Raw genomic sequence first — 13,971 nt, 5'->3', positions numbered from 1 at the left:
CTCTGTTTGACTTATTTCGCTCAGCATAATACCCTCCAGTTCCATCCACGTCGTTGCAAATGGCAAGATCTCATTCCTTTTGATGGCTGCATAATATTCCATTGTATATATATACCACATCTTCTTTATCCATTCATCTGTCGATGGACATCTTGGCTCTTTCCACAGTTTGGCTATTGTGGACATTGCTGCTATAAACTCACCTTGATGCTATTTATGATTAAAGTGGGCCTCTTACAAAATGATCATTATGATACCTTCATTTCTGTATAATATTTATTGTTTTAATGTCCATAATTACCCATTAGACTCCTCTCTCCTCTTATTCACATTCCTTCTCAGGATATGGAGCATGGAATACATTATCTTATCCTATGTTTTAGATGTTTGAAAGTAACGAACACAAATCAGCCGCCCAGCATTCTGGCTCCAGGTCCTCAGCACATGCACTGCAACCATCTTACCCGGAAAATGAGGTTTTGCTTCTATAACATTTGATGACCATGACTCTGTAGACAAGAATGTCATTCAAAAGTCCCATGCTGTGAATGGCCACAAATGTGAAGTAAGGAAAGCCCTATCTAAGCAAGAGATGACTAGTGCTTCATCCAGCCAAAGAGGTGGAAGTGGTTCTGGAAACTTTAGTGATGGTCATGGAGGTGGTTTTGGTGGGAATGACTTTGGTCATGGAGGGAACTTCAGTGGTAGACATGGCTTTGGTGGCAGTGGAAATGGTGGTGGATCTGGTGCAGTGGGGATGGCTATAACAGATTTGGTAATGATGGAAGCAACTTTGGAGGTGGTGGAAGCTATAATGATTTTGGCAATTACAACGATCAATCCTCAAATTTTGGACCCATGAAAGGAGGAAATTTTGGAGGCAGAAGCTCTGGCCCTATGGTGGTGGAGGCCAATACCTTGCCAAACCACGAAACCAAGGTGGCTGTGGTGGTTCCAGCAGCAACAGTAGCTACAGCAGTGGCAGAAGGTTTTCATTACTTCCAGGAAACAAAGCTTAGCAGGAGAGGAGAGCCAAAGAAGAGACAGGGAAGCTACAGGTTACAACAGATTTGTGAACTCAGTCAAGCACAGTGGTGGCCGAGCCTAGCTGCTACAAAGAAGACGTGTTTTAGACAATACTCATGTGTATGGGCAAAAAACTCAAGGACTGTATTTGTGACTAATTGTGTAACAGGTTATTTTAGTTTCTGTTCTGTGGAAAGTGTAGAGCATTCCAACAAAGGGTTTTAATGTAGTTTTTTTTTTTTTACCCATTGATTGCTAAATGTAATAGTCTGATCATGATGCTGAATAAATGTCTTTAAAAAAAAAAGAAGTAAAATAAAAAAAAGTTAAGTTAGTTTTTTGCATGATTTCTACTGTTCTAGCAAAAACAAAGTGCATATGCTTGTATAAGCTGCCAAATATGAATTGAGTAATTTCAATTATTTCACATACAAATTAAATATTCTCATATTTCATTCAAAACTAACATTGTACAATATAACAATAAAATTCATAATAATAATTTAAATTTTAAATTTCCTTTACTTAGAACATTAAATAGCAATTTAAAATATCATCCCAAGTACAGAAAGGCTGAGGAATAAAGGAAAAACCTTTATATTTTAGTACATTTAATGGCACTTTTTTCCTGCTTTTTGAACAAGGAGCCCCACATTTTCATTCTGCAGTAAGTCCAACAAACTATGTATCTGGCACTGGCTTGAGGGAAAGAGGCAGGGAATAGTTGGTGCCAGTGACCTGGGCTGTCAAAGGCAGTGTTTGCCTCTGGTCTTCAAGTAACTGGATCCAATCAAAACATGATGCCTGGAGAGGTGTGCCTGTTCCTTAGCAGGTAAGGACTGCTTATTTTTGAAATAAAGTGACATTTCTTTCCTCTTACTGCTTTCCCCCAGAAATACTCTTTGATTCCATTTGTGTGTGTGTGTGTGTGTGTGTGTGTGTATGTGCATGTCCCTTCAAAAAAACCTCTTCTGCCACGAAAAAGTGAGGGAAAAGGGAAGGATGCTGCATGTAGAAAAGAGACCTAGACAGTCCCATGGGAAGGTGCCAGCCGATCAGAGGTGAGATGGAGATGGAACCACAGGCTGGACTGAAGCGGATGGTGGGAGACTTAGGGAGTCCAGGCTATGTTGTGGTAACAAACAAAAGCCAAACTTTCCTATGCATGTTCAGTGTAGACCAGGCAGCCGCCTGCCATGTGATGGCTTGGACCCAGGCCCTTTGCATTATGTGGCTCCACTTCTCAGAGTCCCTCACTTCCTGGCACATCAATTCCATCCATTTTCTATTGGCTAAAACCAGTCACATGGCCCCAACTAAATGGAAAGGGAGTTGAGAAAGGTAGCTTTTCTATTGGCCCATGTATTAGTCAGGGTTCTCCAGAGAAACAGACCAATAAGAGTTGCACACACACACACGCACAAAGATTTATTATAAGGAATTGGCTCATGCAATTATGGAGGCTGACAAGTCCCAAGGTCTGAGTCATCAGACTGGAGACTCAGAATTGGTGATGGCATCTGAAGGCAGGAAAAAAATCCAAATGTCCCAGGTCAAAAGCAGTCAGGCAGAAGGAATTCTTCCATACTTGTGGGAAGGAGAGCCTATTCACACCTTCACCTGATTGAGTGAGACCCACACACATTAGGGAGGATAATCTGCTTTACTCAGGCTACTGATTCAAATGCTAATCTTATCCAGAAAACCCTCACAGACACACACAGAATAATGTTGGGCCCAACATATGGTCACCTCTGGGGCCCAGTCAAGTTGACACGTAAAATTAACCAGGACAGCCCAGGAGGAAAATGTGAGAGTTTGGTGAGCACACAGCATGTTCTGACACAGAGGAGGGCTGGATGGCGGGGAAGGCTGGTTTGATGTAGACGAAAAGTGATCTGTGGTGGGACACTTCCCTGAAGGGGGAACACATCCTTGAGTGGCCCTCTCAGCTCCAGGCCCATGAAAGCCTTGGAGGAGGGGAACACACAACAGAAATCCCAGGTGTTCTGTCAGTGCTGGGCCGGGGGGCTCCTACCTTCCTGTAATGGAAGACCCTAGTGAGAACGTTTTGTTCATTTGATGGTTTTATTAGATCCCGTGACACAGATAGGACTTGAAGAGTTGCCCACAAAGGGAGTGGTGGTGCTCGGCTCCCCAGGAAAGGCTTGGGAGGGACCCTTTTTATGTGGCAAAGCTGCATGCTCACTCCTGAGGGGTAAGCCTGACCCCATATTCCCAGGAAACCTAAAGAGCATGCTCCTCAGAGAGGAGGCCAGAACTTGGGTGGGGCGGGGTGTGGGGGGGAGGCAAAGCTGGAAGGAACCCCAGGAGATTTGGCATGGATGTGGGAGCAAGAGTCAGAGATAGCACAAATTAACTCCTCAGACACAACAACCTGTAGGAGCCTATAGCCCCAGGCTCTTCCCCTTTGTATGCCGTTTGTCTGGGCCAGTGGAACAGACATTGTCTGACAGTTTGATGTTGATGGTCACATCGTTTATTTAAACAAGGAAACATTGCGTAGTGTGATCATATCTTTTGGTGGGAAGAATATATGTGTATCTATGTATGTATGTTGGAAAATAACCAGGAGATATAAAATATTAACTGTAGTTTTTAAAAAGTTAATTTGAAAATCCTTGTAGATGCTTCAATAGCACACTTTCTACCATCCCATGTAGCCTGAGCTCCTGTCTTGGTTAACAGCATGGTTGCTGATGAAGGCAAGGCCCAGCTGTCTTGAAGTTTCACTCTTGAGTTAGAAGAGCTTGTCTCAGGTCCATAGGAGGCCAGGAACAATGGGTACCATGACCATTAGCCATGTTGCAATCCAAGCTACTCCAGAGGATCTGGCTGAAAGAGCAAGAAAACTCCAAATGCTTAGGTTTCTTGACTTTAGGGAAGGTAGGACTACTTCCCCTCTCTGTTTCTCCACCCCACATCCCATCTATACCAAGAGGGAAAAAGAGAAGGAAGGGGAAGACTGACAGGAAGGGAAAGGGAGAGAAGGAGTAAGAACAGAGGGGATGGAGGAGAGGACAGGAGAGGAAGCAGAAAATAAAAAGAAAAGGGAATGAGTGATACAGTAGGGAAGGGAAATTAGGGGTGCTTTTCTAGGATAATTTGGATGGCTGAAAAGTGACAAGATTGGCTTGGCCCTTCCAAAAAAGGGCCTTATTATTGTTTTTATCCTCATTGTAGATGAACAGTCACCCTCATTTTATAAAGGATAGGGACTGTGTCTCTTTTCTGGATCTCAGGATATGGTGTTGATATGAAGGTGGTCTCATGGTCAGACACCGAACTGTCGCATAGGGTCTGTGGTAGCAGGAGAGACTAGAAGGGGCATGGCCAGTCAGGTGGGAAGAATAAAGAAGAGTGTACACGTTCCATAATCCTTGTGCGGGAACAGAGGTGAAGAAATCAGCACAGGAGGGAGGGTACATTAGGTCCCAGAAGACCGGGAAAGATCAGTGTCTCTGGGGGCCATGGTCCCTGATGACTGCCATGACAGGGAACTCAGGTAAATGTTGGCACCACAGATATGAGTTATTCTGGAACAGTATGGATATGTATACTCGGGGATATGGTTTCAGGGGTGTAGAAAGTACAAGACCCAGAATGCTGGGGATAGTAATTTAAATTTATTGAGGGGTCCCCTAAACCCCTAGTGTCTCCAGAATTGAAGGAACTGGTTCTAATTTAAGTACCATTCTGAAGACCTGTTGGGCACTGTTCTAGATAGGGTATCTGTACTGTCTCATTTAGTCCTCATAACAGCATGAGGTAAGGATTACCATTTTGTCTGTTATTTAAGAAGCATACAACTTGGAGAAGGACATGACTTAGAGAAGCTAAGTCACTTGCTTAGCTATTAAGTGACAATCCCAGGATTAACCCCAAGTACCTAACTCCAAAACCTATGAGCTTACTGCCCAATCCTGGCTATCCTACTACAGGACCTGTGTAAGCTTGACAGAGAGCCAGCAATGATGCTCAAGTGAGTGGGTCCTCCCAAGAGACAGAGAAATCTGAAACATGAAACCCAGAGTCTGTCTTTCTAAAAAGCAGAGTCTCTGCCTTAGGATAAGGCCCTCACTCTTGTTCACTACTTGTTCTTGCTTGTGCTCATCTACTTGGCCCTTCTTTCTTTTGCTGATTTAGGCTGTCTGCCAGAAACCCCTTCATGCACCTGTTCAACTGTGTCTGGTCTGCTGTCCCACTTGGGCTTTTCTCCTGCTCAACCCTGACAGCTCAGATTGTCCTACAATTACCCAGGCCTCAGATTCTAGGACCATGCATTGTTAGAGCAGGGTAGGAGTGCCAGCCAGCCCTTGCAGGTGAGGACAGTGAGCTCCACAAAAGCCAGATAAGCTTGCTGAGAGCTAGTGGCAGAGCCCAGGGTAGAACCCAAGTCTCTCAGGTCTCACAGATGCCTATGGGATCCTCCATCTGAGCAGGAGGCTGAATAGGATCCCCACACCTTTCTTCATTTCATGCAAAAGAAAACTAGTTACCCTAGCTCCCCCCCACCCCAGTTCCCTGGGGAGTATTTCTTACCTAGTTTACAAGGTAAGGTGAAATAGACAGTGTCATTCTTACTGCTCACAGGATTGCTGGCTTGGCAGGTGTAAAACTTGGAGTAGTTTTGTGGCTCAACGGTGATTTCAAGCACAAAATTCTGGAGCCCTGTTGAAAAGAGCCCTGAGTCCCCATACCAGGCATAGTTTATGGACTGGTTTGGGATCATACATGACAGCTGCAGATGACAGGCATTGTTCACTTCCTGTGTCTTCCAGATTTGTATGACAGGTTTAGGTACAGGATCTGAAGATGAGGAGGATGTTGTAAGATGAGACAATGGGTTTATGCATTTATGAGGCAATTATGCTTTGAGAGCTTAACCAATAAAATACAAAGGGAGCTAGGGAGGGGTGCTGAGTGCCGCATAAAGTGGTGTCATGGAGAAGAGGGCCCTACAGGGGGAGCCAGTGAGCAGCTTTGACCTCTGGAGGTTCAGACTGGAAGGGCTACTCCTTGAGGGTGAAGCTAAAATGGATCCAGGAGGGGGAGCCATGCACCCAGAAACAAAATGGGGTTATGACTATCTGTGGGCCAGAAAGAGCAGCAAAAATCTCCTGGGGTCAGATTTAGTATCCCAACTGTCTGAGCTAGGTGAGGCTCCTTCTCCAGCACCAGCCCGCAGTTGGCACCATGGCCCACCTGTCCATCAAGAGCTCTTGGACTCAGATTCAGCAAGAGTCCTGGGGTAGGAGATACTACCCTGTACAAGGCAAAGCCCTCTCCCTGATTCTGGAAGAGCTACAGAGAAGAACCTCATGTAACCCCCAGCACACATTAGCGTGATGAATAGCATTGTGTCTGTTAACTTTGGTATCTCAGGGTTTAGCATAGCGCTTACCAGATAGAAATCTGTAAGTATCTGATGAAAGGATGGATGGATGGATGGATGGATGGATGGATGGATGGGTGAGTGGATGGATAGATGGAGCAGAGATACAAAGGACAAAACAGTAGCTTTGGAGTAAGACCAGCCTGGGTCTTGGAATTGGCTCTTATGGAGTGACAGTATCAAAATAATTAACCCCTTAAATTTTCTTCTCATGGGTAAACTGACTCTACCTCATAGCACGATGTTAGTGAGATAAAATGGCATTGTCCGTTAGGAAGTACTTCTTGCAGGGCGCAAGTGTTCTATGCATGTCGGAGGTCACCTCATCATCACCGATGTTGTCCTGCCACCAGATGGGATGAAAGGTAATCCCAGCATCTGCTCTTTCCTTTGTCAGGGCCACTTTTTCTGAAACCCTCTGGGCCTTTTCATTCTGGCCATGGGTAGAACACCTACAGAATCAGTGCTGCTCTGGTGTCAAAGGATTAAACGTGCCAAGAATTGACCAGATCAGAGCTCGCTTCTGGCTGCAAGCATGTGGTGGGCAATAGCAGTTTCCCCTGCCTGGCCTCCTGAACTCCAAACCCGTCTCCTATGTGAAACCCCCTGAGATTGCTGGACTTCCCCTGCATGCTTGAGCTGAGCAATTTTCATACTATTTTTCGCGATTTCCTGTGGGCTAACCTCTTGTCTTACATCGTCCACATTTCACACGGCGAGCAGCACGCACTGGATGCTTTGTGGGTGGGGCTCGTTGAGCCAGCCAAGGTAGTCTGGCTCTAAGATGCCTCACTGGAGCTATCAGAAATTCAGGGGTTGTACTGAAGAACGAGCTTGCAGCTAATCCCATCCTGAGGGTCTTATGTCCACGCAGGTGTGCTTACATCACACCAGCTTGTGGAATTTAAAATATTCGGGAATGTTGCAAGCTGATTGTGAAACCATTTGTAACTTGGAGTTGGCTGTGGTGGGAGTATTTACCACAGAAATTAGTAAATGATACAAAGTTGGGCTTTTCCTGACACCACTGTAAGAGACTTTGAATCTTTTCCTTTTTCCAGGACTTCCCGAATTTTCAGGCCGTGTGACTTAGAGGAAGTACGTGAGAAGAAGCCTCCAGCCTCTTAGAACAGGGACCATTGAGCTGGTGGGTTGTAGAAGACACTCTTCATTTACACTGTTTTGGGGAAGAAAGATTACAGATATTTTCTGAATATTTTCTAGAGATCTTGTATTTGTATTTTTGGTAATCATCTGGTAGAAGGAAACTGCATGATAAAATGATTTGGTTTGGGAAAAACCCCTTGTTTTCATTTTTGATGTTTCACTCCCATTTTATACTTTGATTCTCATAATATCCTAAAAGGAAGATATAATTATCTTCACAATATGAGGGCCCTGAGGCTCTCGGGTAGCCCCTGTCTTGGATGTTTGCCCCGCCCCTCTTCTCTAATTTTTGCCTACCTCAACACCACGGAGGCCTCCCCAGGAATCATGTTTCTGCCTTAAAAGCTGACACTTTGGGCCATAAATATTTTGATCAGGTACGCATACCTGAACCAAGTTGGCTTAATCAGTTTCTCTCTTTAAATTTCTCTTTAAATTCTGAGAATTTAAACCAAGAGTTACAAAAGTCTAGGCTTTGAGAGGTAAGTCATGTACATGGCAGGGATCAAAAGAGGCACAGTCCACAGATTCCTGAGGCTGCGAACTCTGGGCTGGCCTTGGTTCTCATTCTTCCTCTTGTTCAGCCCTTCCTAACTCTTCTCAGTTCCTTGAATTGCTTTAAAAAGCTCTAGTTTCTTTAATAGACTCTTTTTTTTTCTTTTGCTAAATTTACATCAAATTGGCTTCTGTTACTTGCTATCAAAACAAACTTACCAAATATGGGCACAGAGACGTTAAGATCTTTCTCCAAGGTCACACAGCTAGGAAGTGAGCTAGCAACCAAGGTTTTTAACCCAGGTCTGTCTGATTCCAAGTATAATATCCTAGTCCTTATTCCACACATACCGGTTAGGCTGGAGCTATGAGTGGAAGTTTTTGTCCCATCCATTTTGAAAAATAAAAAACCCTCCTTTAACAGCTCCTGCCCCATCCTGTGTCTCTTATAACTTTTTCCTTAAGTCTGATGAAGTCTGTGTTCAGGTATATTATTAAGATGAGCTCAGAACTGATTTGGGTTGATCACAGGAGAGCATGAAGAGACTAGAGAGGAAATCATTTCTATGGTTTTCCCTTTCTTCACATTTCAGACACTAACATCAGAAGAACTTTTAAATGTCCCAAGGCTATCAGTTTGGGTTCTGCTGGCCCAGCCTCACTCCCCAGAGGAACTGGCTCCAGGAGAAATGAATGAAGCCTGTCCCGAGGTTTCTCTATCCTCCTCCCGGAGAGGGCCCCCATGTGCCCTAGGAAACCTCCCCAGTGGTCCATCCAGGGCCCTAGATTGGGACTCCCCAAACTCACCATGTACCTCCAGTGAGATATACCACTCCTTCTCTCTCCCATACTCCTCCAACACCCTGAGGATGTAGGTGCTGCTGTCCTCTTTCTGGACATTATAGATGTACAGTGCATGGTTTTGATTAAGTCGGACCCTCTCCTTAAACTTAGAATTGAAGAAGCTAGTCCTTTTGGACTCCCATTCTAGAATCTTCTGATCAGCGGTGTAAAGCCAGGTGAGTTGAGTGTAGTTAGCAGGCAAACTGGAGATTTGCAGACTCACATTGCTGCCTGAGATGGCGGTCACTGGATGTTCCGAATGACCTGTCATGAGAGTGAGAGCCATCTTAGAGAGGGCAGAGGGGCCCAGCAGCCAAAGCTTTCACCTGACCTGGTGGGACAGGGAAGAGAGAAGAGGTTTCTGCTTGGAAACAGTAAGTATGGTCTTCACCAGAGGGTCTGGCCTCTGATCAGGAATTCAGTAAAAGTTGGAGCTTGAGGGTGGGTAAGGGGGTAGGGCATGTTGCTGATAATCCTTCTAGTTCTGCCCCAGAAGATAAAGACAAAGGACACTGACGCTGGCCCCGACAGTCTCCCTTGCTCTCATGCCAGTAGATTTTCAAATAAAATGATGACAAGTCACATCCCCTCTCTGGGCTTGTGTTCCTTATTGCTTCGATTTACTTCTCTAGCAGTAGGCAGGAAGTAGAGAAGAAACAAAGTTTGAAGTGAATGGAAGCCAGAGTTATTCAGTAGCAAAGTATTATAGAAGCATGAAGGCATTTCATTAATAAAAATAGTATGCTATTTTTCTGGCATTCGTAATTTTTGTAGTATTTCTCAGCTTTTTAAAACTTGTGATACATTGGGGTTTCTTTTCTCATTCTAACTAAATTCACTTTTGTTCCTATTTGTGTTTGCTGTTCTGTTCTTTTTTCATGAGGGTGCCCAAACCTTGTCTGGTTAAGGCAAAGAAAAGATGACAGCAAGGAAGATGCAAGATGAAGGGAGGTGTGTTGACCCTTTGTGGAGGGAGAAGAACAAAGGAGGAGGATATAGTTAGGTATCTATATATAGGCTAAGAAAGAACAGTAGAAAGAAGCTACCTGTAGAGGAAAAAGGAAATACGACCTGTATTATTCTGGCCTCATCTACTGTCACACAAAATCTCAGTAATATTGTTCAATATCATATATACATCCAGCTGTTCACTTTCCACAAATCTACCATTTCCAAAAGTATTCTCTTCAACTAGAGATTGAAATGAATAAAAAAAAAAGATTGAAAATGCCTGTGTCCCCAGGGCTTTCAAGTTTCTATTTATTAATCCTTCCCACCATCCATCTCTGCCTTCAACACTTTATTGAGCACTTATCCTGCGCCTAGTCATATGCAGACATACTTGGGCATTCATTGTCACAGTGCTTCTGATTGGTCCACTCCACACATTGTCATCTCTGTGACGTAACCAATTCAGTGTCAGTAACAGTATTTGAACAAGCCCCATGTGCCTGGCACTGCATGAGGCTCTAGCATCAGCAGTACAGATGGAAGCTCTAGCCTCGTAGAGCATGCAGCCCAGCAGGACATTCTCTTCGGGGTTTTAAAACCACCGGACATATATTCTAGATGTGTTCTCATTCTGTTACTTGTTTCCATGTGAATTAATAGAAGTAGTGACAATAGACAGCCTAGATCAGTGTTTTCCAACCTTGGCACTATTGACATTTTAGGCCAGGTAAGTCTCTGTTGTGGGAGCTGTCCTCGTGCATTATAGGATGTTCAGCAGCATTCCTGGCTTCTGCCCACTAGAGACCAGTAGCACTTCTCCAGATGTGACAATCAAAATGTCTCCAGATATCGCAAATGTCCCACCCCCATTCTGGGTGAGAACTACTGGCCTAAGTCATCCTTGGCAGACTCTCCAGTAAGTGTCAGACATATGCTCAGGAAGACAGCACAACTTAGAGTTAACCCCCTTTTATTTCTCAGTAAAAAGTGATGGCCAACCACCAGAATGACCTTTTAAGAATCATACACATCAGTAGTGAAGAAGAGAGGAAGGAAAGGTACAACGTCCTGTGCACGTCTATATCTTAGCAATCATATTATATTGAAATGATCTGTTTAATGTCTACTACCTGCTTCTATCACCAGACTATAAGATTCCTAAAGACAACAAATGAGTCTTATGAGTGTAATTCATTTTCCATTATAGTGTGATGAAATCAGACTGCCTTGGTTCAAATCCTGGCTCTACCACTTGCTAGCTATGTAACCTTGAGCATGTTATCAAACCTCTCTGTCTTTGTTTTGGTTATTACCTCATAAAGTTTGTAATGGTTAAGTTTATGTGTCAGCTTGACTGGGCTAAGGGATACCCAGATAGCTGGTACAACATTATTTCTGGATGTGTCTGTGAGGGTGTTTCTGGAAGAGATTAGCATTTGAATTGGTAAACAAAGTAAAGATGATCACCTTACCAATGCGGTAGGCACCATAACCCAAAAAGAACAAAAAAGCAGAGGAAGGGCAGATTTACTCTTTGCTTGAGCTGGGACATCCACCTTCTCCTACCCTTGGACATTAGTGTTCCTGGTTCTTGGGCCTTGGACTTGGACAGGGACTTACACTATTGGGTCTCCTGGTTCTTGGGCCTGTGGATTTGGACTGGAACTCCACCACTGGCTTTCCTGTGCGACCAGCTTGTAGATGTCAGGTTGTGGGACTTCTCCATATAGAGAAGTACACAATTATGGGTTATGCTTCCATAATTACATAAGACAATCCTTCATAATAAACCTCTTTCTATATATTTATATATAGACTATTTGCTCTGTTTCTCTGAAGAACTCTGACTAATACAGAGTTACATTAATAAAATGTTTAGAATACAACTTAATAAAAATAATCAATTAATACAAATAAAGTACTTAGAACAATACTTGGAAGATTAGTAAGCATTCAATAAAGGTCATGTATTGTTTTATTATTATTACCTACATTATTTTTTGTATCCATAACACCTAGTACTATGCCTAAGTTATTAAGATGTTTAACAACTGCCTGTTGAACTTATTTTATTATACCAAAACAGTGGTAAAATAAGGACTAGACTAATGATACATTTTTTAGAAATGGATGTTCATATGTGAATCTGAAAGATTGAAGAATGTGAAAGAAGGGGCCTAAAATCCAAAAACATTGTATCAGCTCCTCAATCAGCTTTCACTTGTATCCTAATGGTCTAAAAATAAAAGGTGTCAGCGTGCACAAGAGGTAACACAAAGCCAGGTCACTGGCCTAGGACGTGTGCTGGGACCTCTATCAGAACAGACAAGTTCCCTAAAGCTTCCTTGGGGAGGGAGAAAGAAGCACGCATCCAATGAGAAAGAATGAAGAATACACAGCACATAGACTCAAGTTAAGATCCAGGCCCAGTTATACCTTGCATCCTTTCTCCTTGTGAGAATGGAATCTGCTTTATAAGGACAAAGAGATCATGTTTGGCAAAGGTATTCCCAAAATGCTCAAAAGAACTTCAAAATTTAGTGTGAGGCATAGGGAGAAACCATAGCAGACACAGAGTCACTAATTTTGTAAGCTTCTCAAAGATAAAGACAATATCTTGCTCAATTTTGAATCTCCACAATACTCGGTTGATATTTAGTATTTAGTAGACAATGAATAAATGGATGACAGTGATAAAATGTATACATAAGTGCTCCCAGTCTTCTTCTTTCATGACCTCCTGCTAGTCAAAAATATTTTTCGTATTTTTACTTTCCATTCAGCTTCTCCCTCTTGTTTACTTCCTAAGACCAGTTTGGACTGATGAGCAGGGAGGGAAGGAAGAGATAAGCAAATACCAAGACCACTCAAGCCAGTTTAGGAAATAGGGGTGCTAGTGCATTGGGGCTCAGAAGAGTAAGACTGTCTGGGCAGCAGATGGATGGGATGGTTTGAGAAGATTGAAGAGGACAGGAAAGGTGGGTGTAAGAAATGTTACTGTAGTTTATAAATTGGATTTCCTTTAACATCTTTTGAGAGACTGTAAGTAGAAATTTGAGTTACTATTTAGTTACTTATAACCAATGAACTGTGTTTCTTAAATATGAAAATATGCCCAAACTGGGCCAGTGGAGCCCTGTCTTATGGCTGGATCCTGATAATAATAAATGAATAAAATCAATAATAAATGAATAAAAGATGACTATTTTTAAAAATTTTTTTATTATGTTATGTTAATCACCATACATTACATCATTAGTTTTTAATGTAATGTTCCATGATTCATTGTTTGCATATAACACCCAGTGCTCCATGCAGAATGTGCCCTCTTTAATACCCATCACCAGGTTAACCCATCCTCCCACCCAAGATGACTATTATGACAAAGAAAGCAGAGGAGCAGTGGAAGAGGTGCCCAGGAATTCTCAAAAAAAAAAACCCAACAACATAAAAATGTGTTGAATATGGCATTCAAGTTTTCAGATATCTAAAGTCAATGCAAAGCAGCTAAAAGAAACCTTGAAATATCGATCCAGCAGCCTCAGAAGGGCTGAGATTACGCTTGAAAACAGAAAATGGAACAGTGAAAATCGGAGGGGTGGACGAACCATGAGAGAAGATGGACTCTGAAAAACAAACTGAGGGTTCTAGAGGGGAGGGGGGTGGGAGGATGGGTTGGCCTGGTGGTGGGTATTGAGGAGGGCATGTTCTGCATGGAGCACTGGGTGTTGTGCTCGAACAATGAATCATGGAACACTTCATCTAGAACTAATGATGTAATGTATGGGGATTAACATAAGAATAAAAAAAAAAAAAGATTAATGTGACAATAGGAAAAGTTTTATAAGCACTACTTCAGCCAGGTGATTAAGGTCAACAATGGCTAGAAGTCATGTTAATAGCATACTCTCTTGAAATGATGTGATGAGATTGGAAGTTCACCTGTGATCTTCCTCAAAATTCATGATCCCAGTGTAATTATGACAAAGACAAATGTCAATAGGCATCCTACAATATTGCTTTATCCTAAACAAGGAAATTCTGCAAAATTGTCACTGTCAAGAGGAGCCTAA

The 13,971-nt window shown here is 42.9% G+C and overlaps 1 protein-coding gene across 2 annotated transcripts in view; it reads right to left on the bottom strand.

Annotated features, from left to right (window-relative positions):
• Nucleotides 1–2,435: 2,435 nt before the first annotated feature.
• The window catches only part of CD48 (CD48 molecule), a 16,877-nt gene continuing 5,341 nt past the window's right edge, over nucleotides 2,436–13,971 (bottom strand). The window contains exons 2-4 of one of the 2 annotated variants that reach the window (XM_006744427.3): nucleotides 8,912–9,211; nucleotides 5,590–5,856; nucleotides 2,436–3,882 (exon numbers count right to left, since the gene is read on the bottom strand). In XM_006744427.3, coding sequence (XP_006744490.1) covers nucleotides 3,803–3,882; nucleotides 5,590–5,856; nucleotides 8,912–9,211 — 647 coding nt within the window. In that variant the 3' untranslated portion in view covers nucleotides 2,436–3,802. The remainder of the gene's footprint in view (nucleotides 3,883–5,589; nucleotides 5,857–8,911; nucleotides 9,212–13,971) is intronic. The other variant, XM_031040265.2, reaches the window with a different exon arrangement.

This window comes from Leptonychotes weddellii, chromosome 6 (genome assembly GCF_054177405.1).
Source record: "Leptonychotes weddellii isolate Sample4059 chromosome 6, ASM5417740v2, whole genome shotgun sequence".
In the NCBI taxonomy this organism is placed as follows: domain Eukaryota; kingdom Metazoa; phylum Chordata; class Mammalia; order Carnivora; family Phocidae; genus Leptonychotes; species Leptonychotes weddellii.
This window is presented reverse-complemented; position numbering and strand designations above follow the sequence as displayed.